We start from the raw sequence: 21,394 nt of genomic DNA, 5'->3' as shown, positions 1-21,394 counted from the left end.
ATAGAAGTTCATTATAGATAACTGCATCATCTGCAAAAAAGCCTGATTTTACTATTCATATTATCTAAAAGATCATTAATATAAAACATGAACAGCAAGGGTTCCAACACGCCTCCCTGGGGCACACCCGAAGTTGCTTCTACATCTATCAATGACTCTGCATCCTAGATTATATGCTGTGTTCTCCATACCAAAATGTCCTCAGTCCAGTCACAAATTTCACTTGTTCGTACTTTTGACAATAACTGTAGATGTGGTACTGAGTCAGATGCTTTTGAGAAATCAAGAAATACAGTATCTACCTGATTGCCATGATCCAAAGCTTTCAGTAAGTCATATGCGAAAAGTGCAAGTTGGGTGTCATATGATCAATGATTTCGAAATGCTTGCTGATTGGCATTGAGGAGGTCATTCTTTTCAATATACCTCATTATGTTTGAGCTCAGAATATTTTCTAAGATTCTACAACAAATCAGTGTCAAGGATATTGGACGGTAGTTTTGCGGATCACTTCTACTACCCTTCTTGTAGAAGCGTGTGACCTGTGCCTTTTTCCAAGAGCTGGGCATGGTTTTTTTGTTTAAGGGATCTTAAATGGATTATAGTTAGGAGAGGGGCTAACTCTGCTGTAAATTCAGTATAGAATCTGACAGGGATTCCATCAGGACCTGGAGCTGTGTTCAGTTTGAACAGTTTCAGATGTTTCTCAACTCCACTGACACAAATAATTATTTCATTCATCTTTTCAGTGGTATGAGGATTAAACTGTGGCAATTCTCCTGGATTTTCCTTTGAAAATGGAGTTAAGCATTTCACCTTTTACTTTGCTACCCTCAATTTCAGTTCCTGTCTCATTGCGAGGGACTGGACACTAACTTTGGTGGCACTGCCAGCCTTTACATATGACCAGAATTTCTTTGGGTTCTGCGAAAGATCACCTGGCTATATTCTGCTGTGGTAGCATCATATATTGCTCTCTTGACAGCTAAACGCGTTTCACTCAGCTTTGGTGGCACTGTCAGCCTTTACATATGACCAGAATTTCTTTGGGTTCTGTGAAAGATCGCCTGGCTATATTCTGCTGTGGTAGCATCATATATTGCTCTCTTGACAGCTAAACGCGTTTCACTCAGCTTCTCTATCTAGAGCCCTGCACTTTGTTTTACACCTATTATGCAGTAATCTCTGTTTCTTTAGAAGTTTCTTTACAGTGACTGTATACCTGGTGGTTCCCTCCCATTATGAACTTTTCTACTGGCTACATATCTGTCTTTTAAACTTGATCCATAGTTCCTCTGCAGGTTCCTTACCTTGCTGAAAGTTTAAAGTTCCTCATTGAGATATATACTAGGGCACATGTCGCTTTCACATACATATACAGCACAAATACAATCCAATGGTTCACTTGATTACTTTCATTAGTTCTGCCCCTAAGAGGCTCAGCATTCATTTGCTAAGTACGGGCTGGGCGACCCCGGGGTTCCTGAGCTGGGGACTGGTAAGTGCCACCAGCCATCTTGTCACCATAAGCTCTTGGCATGCTTTAGTGACCACCATGCAGTGCAGCGGAGGATCATTGTGTGTTCTGGAGAACAGGGGTCTTGGCTTCACTGCCTGGACTGTGAGGAACACACACACACACACACACACACACACACACACACACACACACACTCTGTATATAACCTCGACCTCAAGGTGTGCTACGTGCTGATGAGATGAATGGCTGTTGAGGTAAGAGTCTCTAGCGGGCAACCTCTGGGGCACCTACTGCCTACCCCCCCCCCCCCCCCCCCCTTTCTCCAGTTTTGTAAGGCTTGCTCAGGCATGCAGGGTTCTGGCCTAAGTCAATGGTTGTTTCCCTAGCACCTTGTGGTATCCCTATGGAACGGTCTCATCAAACTACATTTTGTGTAATTCCTTGTTTGACATCAAGTAAAATGTAAACTCAAACACTGATTCTTGTTTTCAACCCCTGAATCTTTTTTAGAAATTTGTTCTCTGTTTCTGAGAGTCCCTTCCTGAAAAATGCCTCTGCTGCATATAAACATTCAAATTTGACTACAGTACTGATGTATCTCAGTTTGGCTTAATAAGATGGGGCTTTGGATTTGTAAGTGGTGTTGCATAGTCTGAATGCTGTTTCCACCTTTTTGGCTCTTTCTTTGACTGTTGTCTTCTCATAGATGTTCAGGGTGAGAATTTAATTCTAAACATTTAAAGTTGATTTTAGGTAATTTACACAAAACATCCAGAATTGAAAGTAGGTTTTTGTACATTGGGATCACTACATTCCAAATGATTTTTACATATGCTGATTGTACCGTCTCAGGGTATGTCTGCAGTATTCATCAGAAATAATTTTACTATTTAATGCAGTATCAAAGCTATAAAGATATCAGAAAAATGTTAGTATGCAAAAACCAATCTAAGCATGTATGCCGTGATACTGTAGTGAATGCCCTTCAAAAAGAAAAAAAAAATGAAAACGGTGAAGACAGTGCAACTACTGCTATTCATATCAGTATGTTTCAACTGGCAGAGCACAAATAATCACATTTACTGCAAACATTACTGACTTTATTGACAATCTTTCATCTGAATTGGAAAATACTTGTTCCACATTCGTGCATTACCAAGTCTCAGTCAAAATATTTTAAAATCAAACAATGGGAAGACCAGGATGGAATAACATTATTGTTATGAAAGGATTAGATTTCTAATCAACACACAGAGGAGGCATTGAGTCGCAGACAGGTTTAATGCTTTAATGGTCTTTCGTTGTGTCTGCCTGTGACAACAGCTCCTGTGTGTGGCGTGTGGCAAAATGTCCTTTCATAATATTGTTCAAAATATTATAATGCACTAAAATAATTACCTGACGTAAATGTGGCCACAGCACGAATGAATTCTAGTGAAAACTACTCTTTTACTACGCAGGACGAAGATCAGTGGTACCATTGGTCCCTTTGCACTGTACATTATATTATAATTAGTCTAAAAATTACTGAAGATGAAAGCCTAGTTTAAAGTCTATGTATAGTATCTGATGATATGAAATGTGATCTCTGCATTATCCATGAAATTCAAGAAACTGTGACTCAGTTCAAAAGAAACATGTTCTTATTCTTAAAAAAAAAAAAAACACTATTCTGATTATGGCTGTATACGCCAATTGAAAAAATAAATTTAATTTGATAAACCTATGTCTACACCAAAACACTTTTAATATCGATACTGAGTAATCGTGCTTTGCAGCTGGCCACATAAAATCTGAGTGTGATGGCTTAGGATGAACAGTTAAAAAGATTGGCTAAAAAGAAAATTTTACAAAGTTCCTAGCAAATCAAATATGATCTGCATTCAGATTTGTTTCAGTTTTGCGATGTTATTGTCACCAATGTTAAGTTTTATATTATTTCTTAAGAGTATGTAAATCAGACACATTCTTACCTTGCAGGATGCTTTGCAGAGTTTTGAACACTCCCCCGAACTAGAAGTTTCCATAACATTGAGTCATTAGACTGTTTAGGGAACTTGAAGCAAGGTCATCACGTAGTGACATGGAGCCCACCTTGAAATGTAATTGAAGAAATAAATTGGTATCTTTTATGAGAAAAGAAAATTGTTCTTTCCAAGACATGTAACTTGTAAATATTCTAATTTGTGGTACTTAGGAGTAATCATTGAAATCGGTGCAACGGCAGGACTATTAATCTACTCCAAAAAAAGTTAGTGATATAAATTACATCTACTGTACATGGTGTTATTTTAAAACATTAACATGAGCTTTTTTAGATGTGATATTCAGTTTGGTGGTGGAGCTATTTTTCTTTCTTCTTCTTCTTCTTCTTCTTCTTCTTCTTCTTTTCTTTCTGAAAAAATATAAGTAAACAGTTTTTCTGACTTTGTGGTTTTACATTAAGGTACAGTAATGTTTTCCTTTTGTTCTTGTACAGTAATAAAGAATATACAGCCCCCAAATTTCAAATTGTTTTGATGATAAACAAAAACAAATGGTAACTTATTTTCAGAACATAAGTGTCATTTTGTTCTAGCAGCACCATGTTAAAAACAACAAAACTTCCAAATGTTGAAAAAAGGAGACAGACATTGATAAATATTAACATATGGTATGGCTGCTAATCTCAGTAGTGAGAACAAATACACCAAGTTTCATCCAAATCTGAGATGGCGCATGTGAAAATGTTTGTTTTTTCCATAAATGAGATAGAAAGACCCTTCAGCTATATGTTCAGTATGTGTGATTACTGCTATAGTTGAATTACAAGTTAAGAAATTTATTTTCCATATTCTCACGAACTAATGAGTTACAGTATACTTCTGGGTGGGGGTTATATTTACAGACTACAGAAGTTTATTATAGAACTTGTACAATGATGAGCTGAAACATTACGACCACTTCATTAATAGCCTTTGAAGTGTGATATAGCAGCGAATGTGTATGGTATGGATCTGACAAGCCCTTGGTAGTTTTATGGAGGCCCGTAACACCAGATATATACACACAGATCATGCAATTTCCATAAATTAGAGGCTGGTTGTTCGCGGGTGCAGAACTGGTGCCAATAGCATCCTGGGTCTGTTCCACTGGGTTCAGATTAGGCAAATTTAGATCTGTTCCATTGGGTTCAGATTAGGCAAATTTGGTGGCCAACACATTAACATGAGTTCACTGTAACGCTCCTCAAACTGCTTTAGCTTGATTCTGGGATTGAGACACAATTACGCTGCTGCAAGTTTCTGTTGTTATCAAAGAAGACATTAAGTGTGAAGGGCTGCATGCAGGTGGTTAGTAATATTCACATAGTCTACAGCTGATACGGTACCTTCAGATACTATTGTAAGTCCCATGGAAGCCCAGGAGAATGTTCCCCTTAGCATAACACTGCCCCCAGCTGCCTGAATCCATTGTGCAGTCCATATTTTGAGCAGTTATTCTTACATATGACAGTATGTCCAGATGATGAGGCTATCTAGCCAACAAGAAATCAAGAACACCACAAGGACTATTCATGGAAGAAGATTGAGTAAGTCAGAGAACGTAGGAATGCTGGGGGAAGAGAACAAAAGTGACTGCAACTGCAAAATTGAAGCTGACAGGTGACGGTAATAACCAAGAATTTTCTTCTTGTGGGATCCACAACCTCAACAAGTTTTAAGAAAGAGAACATGGCTGAAACAGGCCGCAATATGTGTATTGTCCATGCTATTAGCTAATTTCGACTGTTAGTCATTTTCAAGACTTATCACAAGCCTCAAGCTTCACATCACATTTGGCTAAACAGTTTGTCCAAAACTTGGTCATCAGTGCCCTGATGAAAAATCAGCATGCTAATCTCAAGGGTTAGGACGAAGGCTGTCCCCTTATGTGGAGCAGTTTATAATGTATTGAAGTCTGCCTCCCTTCCCACCATTTAGGGATGAGGCCTGACAGTTTACAAAATTTCATCGCTCTTGTAACACTGGAATCAGTATCTGCAAGGATGGTGGGCAGATCTCCAATGAAACTGAGGGCTGCCCTAATATGAATATATACGACACACGTTGCCAAAACAGGCTGAACTGAAAGTGGCATGCCGCAAACTTCACAGAGTGGTGGATCCTCCTGTCGGAGGAGGAAGCCATGTGTTAAAGGGTTATGTCCGATGTGCAGTCTGGTAAGCAGAACCTCCTACCACGATCAGGCTGACATGAAGTCCACCATGCCTTTGTGGTCGATTTGAGAGACCGCAGTTTGTTTTCTGTCACCTGCAACCATTAAGTCTCCCACTAACACATGATGCGTCTGTCAGAAATTAAGATGGTGGCATGCAGTGGCATGGGACATTGATGGACAGCACCATCCCAAGATGTTTTCTTGGTGGCTTTGTCGGCCATGTTGTTTCCCTGTATCCCTGGTCTGAAAAGCTCCAATCAATATCTGAATTCCCTCATGGTGGACAGCATCTAACTTCTTGAGGAAGGAAGGAAGGAAGGGCTGGTCAGTAGAACATGCTGCCATAATCTAAATGTGATCAGACAAATGTCTCATAAAACTGCAGGAGAAGGGACCTGTCAGCTAAGGCATTTCAAAATATTCAATGACTGGAAGCCTTTTGTGTTCATAGTCTTTCAGGTCTGGGAGCCAAGATAGTTTCGAGTCCAATAATAACCCCAAAAAGTGCACAGTTTCTTGAAAACATAAAATATTGTCCCCCATTGTGACACTGGTTGGTTTAAACTTTGACAGTCATGGTTAAATTGACACATGTAGTCTTCTTGGGTGAGAAACGAAAACCAGCTGTCCTGGCCTAGGTTTCCAGCCTCCCAATCATCAACTGTAGCTGCCTCATTATCATTATATGATCCGATGAAGATTGGAAGACTGGAAAGTCATCCACAATCAAAGAGCGTTTAACAGGGCTCCTGACTGCAGAAGAAATGCCACTGATAGCGATGACAAACAATGTGACACTGAGGACACTGCCTTGGGGGATCCCAGTCTCTTGAACATAGCAGTCAGACAAGGCATCACCAACATGATATCAAAAACACTGGTCTTTGAGAAAGGATTGGAAAAGAAATGACAGGCATCCACCACACATCCCCATTCATGAAGTTGGTGAGAGTAAGAAGGATTCTTGTATCGCTATCTCCGATAGAATTAAGTTGTCAAGGGTGGAACGGTAGCACCTGAAACCACACTGTGAGCAGCTCAGATGATCTCGGAATTCAAGCAGTCAGACAAGGCGGCAGTTGACCATGCGTTCAAGGGTCTTACCCATACAACTAATAAGGGCTACACTCCGGTAACTGTTATTGGTGCTTCGGTCCTTGCTAGGTTTCCAGAATGGAATTAGTATTGCCTCCTTCAAATTCATGGGGTACTGTCCATCAAACCAGATCTGACTGAAACAAGAGAGGAGCTGTCCTTTTGCATCAGGGCATAGATGACGAAGCATGGCATAATGGATCTCATCGGGTCCTGGAGCAGTGTCTGTAGCTGCAGACAAACCTGATTCCAGTTCCCACATAAAGAATGGAAGGTTGCAGACTTCCTCATTATGCGAGAGGAAATTGAGCTTCCTAATCTCTGCAGTTGTACGGAACACCTGAAAAGCAGGAGCTTGTTCGGACAACATAGTAACAGTTAAGATGTGTTTAGCTAAAACCTGAGCCGTGTTTGCTCATGTACACCATGAGCCCATTATGTGACAAGGACGCAAGGGGACATGTACTGCCCTTGCCTGAAATCCATCTCATTGAGTCCCAAACTTGCACAGTGGAAGTGGACTCAGTAATGAAAGTCGTTAACTCGCTCTAGGATGCCCTCTTCCACTCTTATCACTTGCCTTGCATGTGCTCTTGCAGTTCTGAAGGCATGAAGGTTTTCTGTAGTTAGACAATATTTGAAGTTCCACAGATCTGTTCGTCTGGCCCTGACTGCCAATCGACAGTCGTCATTCCATCATCTGAGGTGGTTACTGGACCGGGGGATGGACTCTGCGGCAGCCCATTGGATCTCCTCTGTGCAGTCCTTTTGTTCAAAACTAGCCCATCGACTGTACTGCAACCAATTTCCCCTTGTATCACCCAACTGCGTGGTCCCCTGTCAGCCCCCGTCTTAGTTGGCAGATGGATCCACACTGGGAAATGGTCAGTAGAATATAAATCTGTAGCCATTTCCCACTGAACTGAGTCTACAATAGCTGGGGAACAAAAACAAAGGTCAATGGCTGAAAAAGACCTTGCAGCTGTGGAAAAGTGTGTCATTTGACCCATGTTCAGAAGACAGATATTCTCAGAATGGACAAGTTGCTCATCCGACCCCTGGAGCAAGTGGTAGCTGAGCCCCACAGCACATTGTGTGCACTGAAGTCCTCCACGAGGAGGAATGGGTGTGGGAGTGCCCAAAAGAGTTCTGCCAGTATGTCTGTATCCAAAGCATCATTATGTGGAAGATACAAAGAACAAACTGTGATGTTAAAGGGTGCAAGAACTTTCACAGTAACTGCTTGCATGGTCATGGTAAGAGGGACAGGAGAGGAGTGGCATCTCTCATCAATAAAAAGAGCCACTCCACCTTTAGCCCTGTCTCCAGTAGTATTGTCCTTCCTGTATAGCGCAGGTGTGTTGGTGACTTTAAGATGCATTTCTTGTAAGCAGATGCAGAACGGTTTCTCTTGGGCCAGGAGCTGTAATTCTTCCAAATGTGAGCGATATTCATTCCACTGCCACGCAAAAGTGCCTGTGGAAGCCATTGTTTAGCGATGGTTGCTCTTTCTTTCTCCCTCTGAGGTAGTGATTTACCAGGGAGATTAGGGGAATGTTAGCCAGGTCCTGGCCCTCCAGTTCCTCCGACTGTAAGTCCATATCCTCAAGAGCATAGTCCTCATCAGGGAGGGAGAGAGCTTGCCAATCCAAAGGTTTAACTACTGCTTTCTTGGACTGGGAACTACTTCTTGAAGGAAATTTTTCTTTACTGATGGGAGAAGGTGGTTGCCTGGGTTGAGGGGATGGCTTAGTTGGCTTCTGATGGTGAGTAGTAGCATTGGCTTAGGTCATATGTGGCTTAGGTGGTAAGGCGATTGCTGGCCACTTCCAAATGACCTCTTGTTTCAAGTGGAGCATTTCCAGACAAGTGCATGTGCCCGTACTTGAATCTGTGGTCTGAGTTTGCATGGAGGCATCACACTTCGCGATTGGCGTCTTAAGGGCTGATGCAAAAGAAGTAGCAAAAACTGGAGATTGCTTAGCTCTGAAAGCTTTTTTAGCTTCACCATAGGGTATGCATCTCTCAACTTTTAACTCTTGAATTTTCCTTTCCTCATTGTAAACCTCACACTTTCTGCTCCACATGGAGTGATCCCCAGAGCAGTTTACACACTTCGGAGGAAGTGTACAAGAACTGCCAGATTCGTGGCTGAGCCTCCACAATTGCCACACGTAGCCCTCCCACTACCGGTGTGGCCAAATCTTTGACATTTGTAGCACTGCACTGGGCTAGAAATAAATGGCTGAACCTTAAGGCAGATACAGCCTGCACGGATATGTTCAGGTAGTTCCGGAGACACTAAACATTAGAATAAATGTTGCTGATTTTATCCAATTTGCCACTGATTCTCCTCATATAGTTCTGCACTTTTATGAGGCCCATACTTTTCCGTTCTTCACCTAACTCCACAGGGTCCACCTCCATTATATCGGAGCAGGTAACCACAACTTTACTAATGTTAAGGGTGTTATGCAACTCAGACTCAACTCTGTAGTCACCTAACACCTTACATCCCAAGAGCTTAAATATTTGGGTTGAATTAGTAATTTCAACTAAAAGTGTTCCATTATGAAGTTGTTTGACACTGTTTAAAGATCCAGCAATACCTTCCAATGGCATATGAATATAGCAAGAGGAGACCTTCTCAAAGGTTCCCCCTGTTCGCTTGGCTACAATGTGAAAGTGTTATGTCACACTAATGCCCTGTTACTATGATTCTGAGACTTCTTTTTGGGAGGACTGACCAACTGAGCTCTCTTTGATGAGTGGGTGAAGGTACTACCTGACGGTACACCCCTCCCGTCAGGTATAACAAGAAACGGGGTTGATCCAATTAGGCTGTACATTTCGATTGGTCCCAGGTGTAATCTTTATAATCATGTATCCACTGTAGTTGTAACTGACCATTGTCATTGGGTAGCCATGGGAACATATAAGGGTCGTCTGCTGTGAAGCTCCATGTTCAGTAATGTGTGGTCAACATCGTGCTATGAAATACTTGCAGTGCTATGGAATACTTGCACCTGTATTGTCCTCTGTGGGTAAGCCTCTGATCTGCACGTTCTGTGATGTGTGGTTGTCCAACACCTTGTCGCCTACTTCATGGTTTCATTGCTCTTCAACCATCTTCCAGAGATGTGTGTAACAGTAGCACACAAACAGTGCACAACCTGTACTGTTTCTGAGATGCTTATTCCCAGATGCCAGGCTATTACAATCTGCCCTTTGTTGAAGTCACTTATGTTAGTGGATTTCTCCATTTTTGGCTTATATCATCACTATAATGATTTCTCGTTTCTTTGCCTCTCACCTGCCCTTAGTACCACCAGGCAGCATTCATTCTTGCAGTGGGTAGTAGTTGTAATGTTTTGGCTGTTCAGTGTGTCTGATGTTAATTCTCAAATTTCCTTTAGAGATCTCTTTAAAGAACTTCGTATTTTCTCAGCTGCTATATTATACATATACTAATTAGTGTCATTATTGAAACTTCCACTTGCCCGCGAAAGGCAAAGGTCCCGAGTTCGAGTCTCAGTCCGGCACACAGTTTTAATCTGCCAGGAAGTTTCATATCAGCGCACACTCCGCTGCAGAGTGAAAATCTCATTCTAGTGTCTTTATTGATTACCACTAGTTCTCTGATGTCAGTAAGTAGTGCAAAGCATGAATAAAATACTGTGAACAAAACTAACCTCTATAAAGATTACTAGAAGTCAACATTAATTTAGAATCAGGCCTGACTCATGGGTACACATGATTTCAACAGCCTGCCAGACCATATTAAATTTCTTAAAGGTTACATGGTTGAGTTTAATACAAAATTTAAAAACTTTCTGTAAGGTAACTGCTTGTGCTTCAGTAAAGAGTGTCTCCACAGAAACTGTTGACAGTGTTTTATGTTAGTCCGTAATTAATAAGAGAGCTATAATACAGGGTGTACATATAGTCTGGGAACACTTTCAATTATTTATTGCACAAGAATTAAACATTGTACAGATGTCAAACATATGTCATTTTGAAGAGAAACCCTGAAATGTTTTTTTCCATGTATACTGCCACAGCGTAGTTTGGTAATTTGCCACTAGTCAGCACTAGTTGCAAACATGGTGAGTTCAGGTGCGGACCGAGCTTTCTGTGTGTTGGAGTTTGACAGAAACAAGTGTACTACTGCTGTTCAACAGATGTTTAGATCCAAGTACGGGAAGAGGCCACCAACGAGGAAGGCCATTTACCACTGGCACAACAAATTTGTTAAGACGGGTTGCTTGTGCCCGGCAAAGAGAATCGGAAGTCCCAGTGTGAGTGAAGTGAACGTGTAGTGCGTACGAGAGACATTCTTAAGGAGTCCAAAGAAATCGGTGCGTCGTGAATCCCGTGAACTCACAATGGCTCCAATGACAGTGTGGAAAGTCCTGCAACAGAAGCTGTCTATGAAACCATTCAAATTGGAGCTAGTGCAGAAGTTCAATGACAAAGACAAGCATTTTCAGTTTAGTTCGCAGTTGCAACAATTCAATGAGGATGGGGATGGCATTGTTGATCACTTAATTTTTAGTGACGAAGCCACTTTTCACACTAATGGGAAAGTGAACAGGCATAATTGTCAAATCTTGGTTACAAAGCATCCACATGAATGCATTGAATTTGAGTGTGATTCCCCAAAGGTAAATGTTTTTTGTGCCTTGTCACGTCGAAAACTGTATGAGCCATACTTCTTCACGGAGAGCACTGTCACTGGGTATTCCTACTTGGACACGTTGCAGCAATGGCTGATGTCTCAAATGCAGTCAGACTCTCCATTCATCTTTCAGGAGGATGGGGCTCCACCCCATTTTCCTTGTGAAGTTCGTGGGTACATGAACACGGAGCTGCTACACCAGCAGATCGTCTGTGCTACAGAAAGGGACAGCTGTTTCATGAAATGGCCTCCCCGATCATCAGATCTCACTCTGTGTGAATTTTTCCTGTGGGGACACATTAAAGATCTGACGTATGTACCGACTCAATCACGTGATTTAACAGAGCTCCGGGAAAGAATACAGGAAACGACTGCCAGTCGACAATGCCACGCTGAGTGGGTATGACAAGAATTTGATTACCGTATTGATGTCTGCTGGGTTACTCATGGTTTGCTTATTGAATGTGTGTAAAAAAAAAGAAACAAAAAAAAAAACAAAAAAAAAAAAAAACTTTCAGAGTTTCTCTTCAAAATGCAATATGTATGACGTCTGTTCAGTGTTTAGTTTGTGTGCAATAAATAATTGAAAGTGTTCCTGGACTTCATGTACATCCTGTATGATAATATTTACAATTTTCAGTTGTTTTATTATATTGCACTTAAATAAAATGTAGGTCCTTAACTTCTACCCATATCCCAGAGATCTCTTACTACAGGGTCCTTGGAATACGACTAATGTAATGTATTACTCACATAATGTAGTGAGATATTCCATGTTTGTGTGTCAATGATCCTATGGAATAAAAAATAAATAATAAATCTACTTTCTTATTTTTCCAGGCCTGCAATAGTTGTCCTCCTGATGTCCATGGTGAATGAGAAACAACCATTCATACTTCGTTGTTCCGTGCTGTATTGCTTCCAGTGCTTCCTATTTAAGAATGAAGTTGGTCAAGCACAATTGGTTCAAACTCTCCTCCCTTCTACATCTGAGAGTAAGTACTGAGATATATTCTTGAACTGTCATTTTTCTTCCTCTACAATCTAGGAGCCATAATTAAAGTTGTATTAAAGCAGACTATAAGCATTATTCTCAATTATATACAATTTATTCTAAAAGTGGCCACAGTTTATGAAAAAAGGTAATAGTTTGTTAGTTTTTGTAACAAACTTTGTTGTAATGTTATTGAACAGGAGTAATGGAGTACTAATTGTTGCAAAACAGTATACTGGTCATTCTGTTCTACTGTGTTTCATTTGTAGTTACACTTATTTATTTTCTAACCCCCCTCCCTCCCCCCCATCACTCTGCAACCCTCACCTCACTGTTGCCATAGGAGTGGCACTAGTCCACTCACTTTAGTGACTGCTCTTTTCAAATAAATCAGTACACATATAAGGAAAAGGAAATAATTAATTTCTGTAATATTGAAATCTCATTATATAGCTTCTGTAGCTTTTGCAACTTTTCTTTGTTTTCTGAAGAAACTTTTCTGCATCTGCTTATATACTCCACAACCCAACATACAATGCATGGCAGAGGGTACCACATACCACTACTGGTCATTTCCTTTCCTGTTCAACTCACAAATAGAGTGAGGGAAAAATGACTGCCTAAAAGCCTCTGTACGAACCCTGATTTTTCTCATCTTACCTTCATTGTCCTTAAACAAAATGTACGTTGGCAGCAGTAAATTGTTCTGCTGTTAGCCTTAGATACTGGTTCATTAAATTTTCCACGATAGTACCTTGCGAAGAGAGCACTGTCTTCCCTTCAGTTATTCCTATTCCAGTTCATGAAGCATCTTCGTAATAATGGCCTCCTTATTGAACTTACTGGCAATAAATCTACCAGCACACCTCTGAATTGATTTGATGTCTTCCTTTAACCTGACCTGTTGGGGATCCCAAGCACTTCAAACAGTGCTCAAGAATGGGTCGAATTAGTGTTCTATAAGCTGTCTCCTTTATGGATCAGCTACAGTTTCCCAAAATTCTCCCAATGAAATGAAGTCGAGCATTCGCCTTCCCTTCAACCAACTGACAATCTGATGTGCTCATTCCATTCCGTATTGCTTTGCAACATTAAGCGTAGATATTTGATTGGTGTGACTGTGTCAAGCAGGATCATACTATTGCTTTATTCAGACATTACAGGATAGTTTTCCTATTCATCCGCATTAACTTAAATTTTTCTGTGTTTAGAGGCAGCTGACATTCGTCACACGAACTAGAAATTGTGTCACATCCTGTATACTCCTACAATCACTCAATGACCCCTTTCTATACAACACAGCATAATCAGCAAATGGCTGTAAATTGCTGCTCACTCTGTCCATCAGATGATTTATATATCTAAAAACAAAGATGATGTGACTTACCAAACAAAAGCGCTGGCAGGTCGATAGACACACAAACGAACACAAACATACACACAAAATTCAAGCTTTCGCAACCAACAGTTGCTTCATCAGGAAAGAGGGAAGGAGAGGGAAAGACAAAATGATGTGGGTTTTAAGGGAGAGGGTAAGGAGTCATTCCAATCCCGGGAGCCGAAAGACTTACCTTAGGGGGGAAAAAGGACAGGTATACACTCGCACACACAAACATATCCATCCGCACATACACAGACACAAGCAGACATTTGTAAAGGCAAAGAGTTTGGGCAGAGATGTCAGTCGAGGCAGAAGCAAAGAGGCAAAGATGTTGAAAGACAGGTGAGGTATGAGCGGCGGCAACTTGAAATTAGCGGAGATTGGGAGAGAGAGAGAATAAGGGTGGTTGTATCACAGTTGTATGGGGCACTCATGACCATACCCTTTTCTTTGATGAACACTCGTCGAGGACAGTGTATTGGGGGGGGGGGGGGGGGGGGGGTTACACAATAATGTTGCCATGGGCGGAGCTTGTGTGGTATGCATTTCTGCCACTAGACGTGTAGAGCGCAACTCATTGCCAGTTCAGTGCCGCCTGTGTTGTTGACCTGGCTTGTTCTTTTCATTCACACTGATTGTTTTTGCTAGTGCTGTTTTTTTCTTGTTTCATTTCTTATGATAGCAAGTTTAAGTGAACAACATGCAGCTGTGAAATTTTATTTTCTACTTGGTAAAAATGCTGCTGAAACTGTCTTAATGGTGAAAACATCTTACCAAGGTGACGCTATGGGAAAAACTCAAGTGTATGAGTGGTTTATTCAGTTTAAAAATGACGACATGTAGATTGATGACAAACCTTGTTCTGGATTTCCATCAACTGCCTGAATCAACAAAAATAGTGAAAAAATTCAAGAGTTTATGCTCACAGACCATCAACGACAATTGATCAACTGTCAGAGATTAGTTGGTTATCTTGGAGCTCAGGTCAGTGAATTTTAATGGAAGATACAGGAATAGAAAGGGTTACTGCCAAGTGTGTTCTTAGAGTTCTGACCGACAATAAAAAGGCAGGTGGAGTTGAAAAATGTAGTGGTTTGAAACATCAGCTTGAAACTCTTCCAGATTTTCTGTCAAACGTCATTACTGGTGATGAGTCATGGCGCTATGACTGTGACCTAGAAACAAAGCAACAGTCAAGCTAATGGAAGAAGTCACCATCACCCATCCAAAAAAATTTCGTCAAGTTAAATCAAACACCAAAACAATGCTAATTTGCTTTTCTGATGCCAAGGGCACAGTTCGTTCATAGTTTATTCCCCTACGTCAGACCGTCAATGAAACGTGCAAAACAGTGTTCATCAAAAAAGACCCAATTTGCGGCAGACAAGAGACTGTTTCTCCCACTACAACAATGCACCTGCACACACAGCCATCTCTGTTAGACAGTTTTTTGGGTAAAAAGGACATAGTTCCACAGCCCCATGCATCATACCCACTGGACTTGGCTTCATGTGACTTTTTCTTATTTTCACACATAAAAAGGGACATGAAAGGAGAGTGGTTGGACAACATTGAAGAATTCAAGAAAAAAGCGAGGGAGGAGCTGTCAGCCATTTGTAAATATGACTACAAAAAATTGTCTCAAACAGTGGAAGTAATGGTGGGACAAATGTATTAGTTGTAATGGAGAGTATTTTGTATAGGATAAGGTTGTTTTGTAAACAGTTTGAAAATATATAGTTTTTTTAAAAATGATATCTAGGAACATAAACTATGGGCTTGGACCTTTGTCAACTGCCTACTGTGGGGCACTGTGTCAAATGCTTTCTGGAAATCTTGGAATATGGGATCTGCCTGCTGCCCTCCATCTGTGGTTTGTAGGTCATCATGTCAGAAAATGGGAAGCTGAGTTTAGCACAAGTGATGCTTTCTAAATCTGTGCTGATTTGTGGACAGAAGTTTTTCTTTCTTAATGAAATTTATTAGATTCGAACTCAAAATGTGTTCAAGAATTCTGCAGCAAACCGATGTTAAGGATACTGGTTTGTGATTATGCAGGTCCTTTCTATTTTGAAACAACCTGCCAAATTAAAACTGTTGGCTCGGCTGGAACTCAACCCAGAATCCTGCATTTTGCAGCCAGTGCTCTTACTAAGTTATCGAAGGACAACTTGTCTTAAGAGGAGGAAAGTGAGGGAAGGAATTAAGAGGCATATTTAAAGGTGTAAAGCTCAGTCAGTAAGAAAAGCATCAGTGAAAGGCAAGATTCTGGATGTGAGTCACTGTCCAGTGTACAATTTCCAAAACAGTGCATACTCCACTACAGAGTGAAAAAGTAATTCTTGCTGATGATACATTTTAGGTTTTGCAACTGATTTGATTCCATTTTTAGCAACAATATTTCAAATACTGACTGTGAAGCATTGTTGAAAGCCCATTTGACTTCAGGTGTCCAATACATTTGATGCATATTTTTTTTCTGCACCCCTGCTGTTACTCTGTAAAATGCACACTCCCTTGGTGTTCTACATCAGTGGTGAATGAGGAAGGAGATGACTGATGAGACCATAATAAATTAAATGCCTTATACCTAGCTGTGTTTGATTTGATACTTCTGTTCCTGGTTAATGAAATAAGGATATTAGAAAACTTATAGACTGTATAGTTGTTTTCATCCCAGGAATTTGGAGCCTAATCATGACATGTTAGTTAAGGTACCTGGACCCCATATTGTGTAGAAAGAACACATACACTGAACCTAATCTCCAATCCTTACCCGTAATCACAATGCAAAGCACTGTCATGCTGAGAACACTGGTTCATAGTGTGGAGTGAAGTGGGCAGTAGTTAAAGCACTGGACTTAATCTAACCATCCTTCTTTTTTTATGCTCCACACAGCTCACATGCTATTCGACAATGAGAGCCTTGCAAAAGACTATAATCCTATGACTAGGTTTCCAAATGAGTATATACATAGACTGACTAATCAAGCAGTCAGAATGAACAGTGGCAACTGATTGGGTCAGTATACAGGAAGTAAAAGATGTTTTTTCCTTTCTTTTCTCAATCTCAATCCGTCTATTTAGAAATTGGAGGACTCCTTTGAAAACATATCCAATGTAATTTCATCTCCCCCCCCCCCCCCCCCCCCCCCTCCAATAAATGTAGGTCTGCTCTGCAATGTTAAGGTCAGCTTAGGACTCTGAAAACTGGATGTAGACTACATTCCATCTCATTGTGGTGTGCCATATGTGGGGCACACCATTAAAACAGTCAAGGAACAGCAGCAGCAGATTTGATGTAAACAGTCAAGCAAATCATCTGTCACTGGTCATCATCTGCAGTGTAATCATAAAATGAAATGCAACAAGATCAGTATCTTGGTTCTTATGCCATGGCTTAGCAGCCAAGATACTGGGACAGTGTAGACTGTAGTATAGGAGGCCTTTCAGAAAAATAATATTGGAAAACTTGGGAAATAAAAATGAAGGTTTCATTTAAATCAGACTTGAAGTCTGACAACAAATTCAGTAATACCGCATCTGCTAGAGCCTGGAAACATCTTTTGAATGTAAATTCCATGGCATAACAGCATAGGTGCAGAAAAATGCACATCAAAGTAAGTAGCAAGCAGAGGAAGTCAAATTTGGCTGTAAATAAGAGTGCAGCACCAACAGTACCTCACATTTGGTTGGGGTCCAGGCAGCAAGTATATGTAAGATCATTATTGCATAAAATTAAAATTGTCTTGCTTTCATTTTACTCTGAAAAGCAATTTTCGTAATTTATTTTTCAGTGAGCACCCTAACAACTGGTCAGCTACTTTGTGGAGGAATGTTCAGTGCTGATCCACTCTCAAACTGGTTCAGTGCTGTGGCTCTTGCTCATGCATTAGTTGAAAATCCTGCACAGAAAGAGCAGCTTTTGAGGGTAATGCTTGCAACTAGCATTGGCAACCCTCCTGTGTCCTTACTCAACCAGTGCACTTCATTGCTACAGCAGGTATTTTAGAAGTATTTTCTCACAGTGATTTAGTTGTAATGTCACGTGCATTTTCAGCATTAACTGTATTAAGTCTTAGTTCATACTTAAGTTGTAGGTAAAATATTTTCTTTTCTTCTTCTTCTTCTTCTTCTTCTTCTTCTTCATCTCTTTCTCTTCCTGCTCTGTAGAGTATTCAAATTTTTTTGTACTGACTACGATACCATTTTGCTTCTTCTTTTTAATCACTAGGTACTTGTTAGTCAACATGTGTGCATATCTTAACCTAGAAATATTTTACTTTCATTAGTGAGAACAATTACATCGCTAATATTTTGCCATTTTTTTTCCCCAAAAATCTTGCTAACAAGAACTGATCCACTAAAGTCTTTGTTTCTGTTATTATAGCAGCTTCCTGAGGCATCTAACAGACAAATCAGCCTGTAGCACTTAACAGTTTGAGGTCTTTCTAGTATTCTGCCCTGTAATATGCATGCATTGAGGAGAAAATAAAAGTGTAAACTTACTCATAAACTATCTCATAAAAAAAAGCTGCAGTGATGCCTTGTAATTCAGGTGATTTGTGTGTGAAGAGCAGGAAATAGACATTTCCACAACTATATTTATTATAGGCATGTGGTACAGCTAATACAGTTTTTAATTTCAAAATTAAATACACACATATAAAGGTTTGGAGATGCAACAAAAAGGTATTTTCCTTTAAAGTGGAGGTAAAACAGGAGGAGAACAAGAGAGGAAAAAGTGAATATAAAAAAGACTGATGTTATTAAATGGATAATAAAATAGTCATCCACATTAGCCCCCACCCCCACCTCCTCCCACCCTGTTGTCTTAACATTGTATAAGAATGAATGGACTTGTCGTATAGTACATGCATTTTGGCATTGCTAATGCTGATGGCAGGTGAAGGACAATCTTTGCTCATGACATCTTGCTTGTGGATGTGCTTTATTGAGTTTTTATTTGGGGTGAAAACCAGTTTTACATCTGTCTTCTTATAGTGCAACTGTTAGTTCATCCATATCATCATAGGTTTTGTCTCTGTGCACTGACATGACTTATGGCTCATAGTATTGTGGCTTTAGCAGTTTACAGACAGCATCATGGTATTCCGAAACATTTTTGCAGATTTGCAGCTCTTTTTCAGTGAATGGTTGTCAGAAACCATATCCCTGTTCCTAATTACCACTTTAAAGCTCACAACTGCCTTGCAAACTCTGATTCTTTGATGACATTTTCTGATATGCTGTCAAAAAATTCTCCCATTATCTATAGAGCATCTCGTTGCCTGTTGGATCTCAATCTTCTTTAAAATACATGTGCGTTCCTAGCATCATCTACAAAGTGCTCTATGACATCCCACAAGTGCAGTTTTTTAACTAGAGGAGTAACTGTTCTGCAATGCTGTTAGCAGCTGGGTGGTAAGCACAGTAGTTGGAATGAGTTATGTTTCCAGTAGCACTGCCAAAATTTTAAACAAACATGGTAATTTGAATAAAATTCCTTGGTCAGTGGTTATGTGCTAGAATACTCTAAAATATGTGACCCATCCTCATGCAGTTGTGATTGCTGTTGCATCTGGCATTGAAAAAATTTCCAGTGATTGTAAATAGTAGTCTGTTGATGTTGAACTTTGAAGATTTCTTTCCGATAGTAATGACGGTCCCACAATGTCCGTGTGCACAAGGCTCTTAACAAAACTCTAAATGTTTAGTAATTTCATACACATAGCCTGCCCTTCATTACATAAGCCAAACAACACGTGTAAATTTGTACAAATGAATTGGTGTCCAAATCTCAGTTTTAGCAATGTCATTGGGTGTAAGCAGAATTTGATGATACACCTTGACCACATCGAGGATGGAGTATATCACTGTATCACAGATTTACCAAAAAATCTTCACTTTGAGCCACTGATCAAGTGGTATTACTTCTGTAATTATATGTGTGTTCTTCATCAACATGCTTGTTGGTGCCATGTACAATCCATAAATTGGAATAACAATTTAACATAGGGTGTGTTGTTAACAATAAGTCAACTGCTGACTTTATTGGTGTTATATAAATGATTTGCATTGTGGAACCATTTAAGTCGGTGGCAGAAATGAGGTAAAAAAAATCATAAAAGATTTAAAAATTGCACAAACAATTTGATGTGAAATAGTGACAACTATAAAATACTATGCAGAGCTTCATTAAAGTCCAATATGTAAAGAGATCATAGCATATTCATATATTTCAATAGCAGATCCGTTTGCATCGCATAATTCAGTACGGCTTGCTTCACATTAAGGTAGGTGACTTGCAGAGTACACTGATAAACATTTCCAACTTCTAGGCTGCAACTTGTATCATAAGTTCATCTTCTAGAGGTTATAGTATATTCATAAGATTCCCCACTCTAACAGTTATCAATTCAATGCCCTTGATGGTATACACTGATGAGCCAAAACATTATGACCATATGCTTAATAGGTAGTTTGTCCATCTTTGGAACCAAGTATGTCACTGGGTCTGCTTATCAGGGATCTGACAGTTTTTTGGTAGGTTTGTGGAGGTACGTGGCATTATATGTCTTCTCACAGGTCATGTAATTCGTGTAACTAATGGGCCGCTTATTTGCATACACTGTGATGGTGCCCGATAGTGACCCAAATGGGTTCCACAGGAACAGGTCACTGAGAAATCAATGTGAGTCCACTATAATGGTCCTCAAATTGCTGTAGCACAGTTCTGGCTCCAAGACATAGACAATTATACTGCTGAAAGAGGACACCGCTGTCGGGGGAAGACATCAAACATGAAGAGATGCAGGTGGTTCGCACCGTCAGTATGTCTTCGACTACCACCACAGGTCTCGTGAAAGCATAGGAGAATGTCTCCCATAGCATAATATCGCTCCCACCAGCCTCTGAACGCCATGTTCTGTGAAGAGTCATGGATATCCAAACATTTAGTGCACATTGGAACTTTCAGTGTCCTCCTCCTTCTTTCTGCACATGCCCACAACAGTAACATGTGAACATTCGACCAGCTATGCCATTTCCTAGAGACTCTTTTACAGGCTCTGTGTAATAATAATTTTCCCTTTGCCAAAGTCACTTATCTCAATGGATTTCCCCATTTGCTCCCCATATCTTTGCTACGGTGATCCCCCACCCGTGTCTGCTCTGCTTAGATACTTTTGTTACTGCATCATGTATCCACAACAGCACCAGGCAGCATTCAATGTTGTAGGCAGCAGTGGTCATAATGTTTTGGCCGATCAGCGTACATCTCCGGTGTTTTGTGTGGCATTTGTGCTAATGCTTTTAAATTACAAGTGTGCACTGTTAAAGTCTTCTGTACATCCACTGAGAGACACAGAAACCATGTCTTGTGTAGAATATGGTCTTTTTTTTTATTAAATTCCGAGCTGGTATTGGATTTGTAATATTTTTTCTATTAAATGGCCTCCAACTGGGATAACTGAATAATGAATGCTTGATTATTATATTTATATTTGTCTGCAGCTTGTGGCAGTCTCATTACACTTATAGTAAGTTGTTTATTGACAAGAGCTA

General features: G+C 40.2%; 1 protein-coding gene across 2 annotated transcripts in view; it reads left to right on the top strand.

Moving 5' to 3' along the window:
* Positions 1-21,394, top strand: part of LOC126457161 (general vesicular transport factor p115) — a 202,666-nt gene that overhangs the window by 95,302 nt on the left and 85,970 nt on the right. For both annotated transcript variants that reach the window (XM_050093244.1, XM_050093243.1), the window contains exons 8-9: positions 12,294-12,448; positions 17,626-17,831. In XM_050093244.1, the coding sequence (XP_049949201.1) occupies positions 12,294-12,448; positions 17,626-17,831 (361 nt within the window). The remainder of the gene's footprint in view (positions 1-12,293; positions 12,449-17,625; positions 17,832-21,394) is intronic.

This window comes from Schistocerca serialis, chromosome 2, assembly GCF_023864345.2.
Source record: "Schistocerca serialis cubense isolate TAMUIC-IGC-003099 chromosome 2, iqSchSeri2.2, whole genome shotgun sequence".
Taxonomy (NCBI): domain Eukaryota; kingdom Metazoa; phylum Arthropoda; class Insecta; order Orthoptera; family Acrididae; genus Schistocerca; species Schistocerca serialis.
Note: the sequence above shows the minus strand (reverse complement) of the source record. Positions and strands in the feature narration are given on the sequence as shown.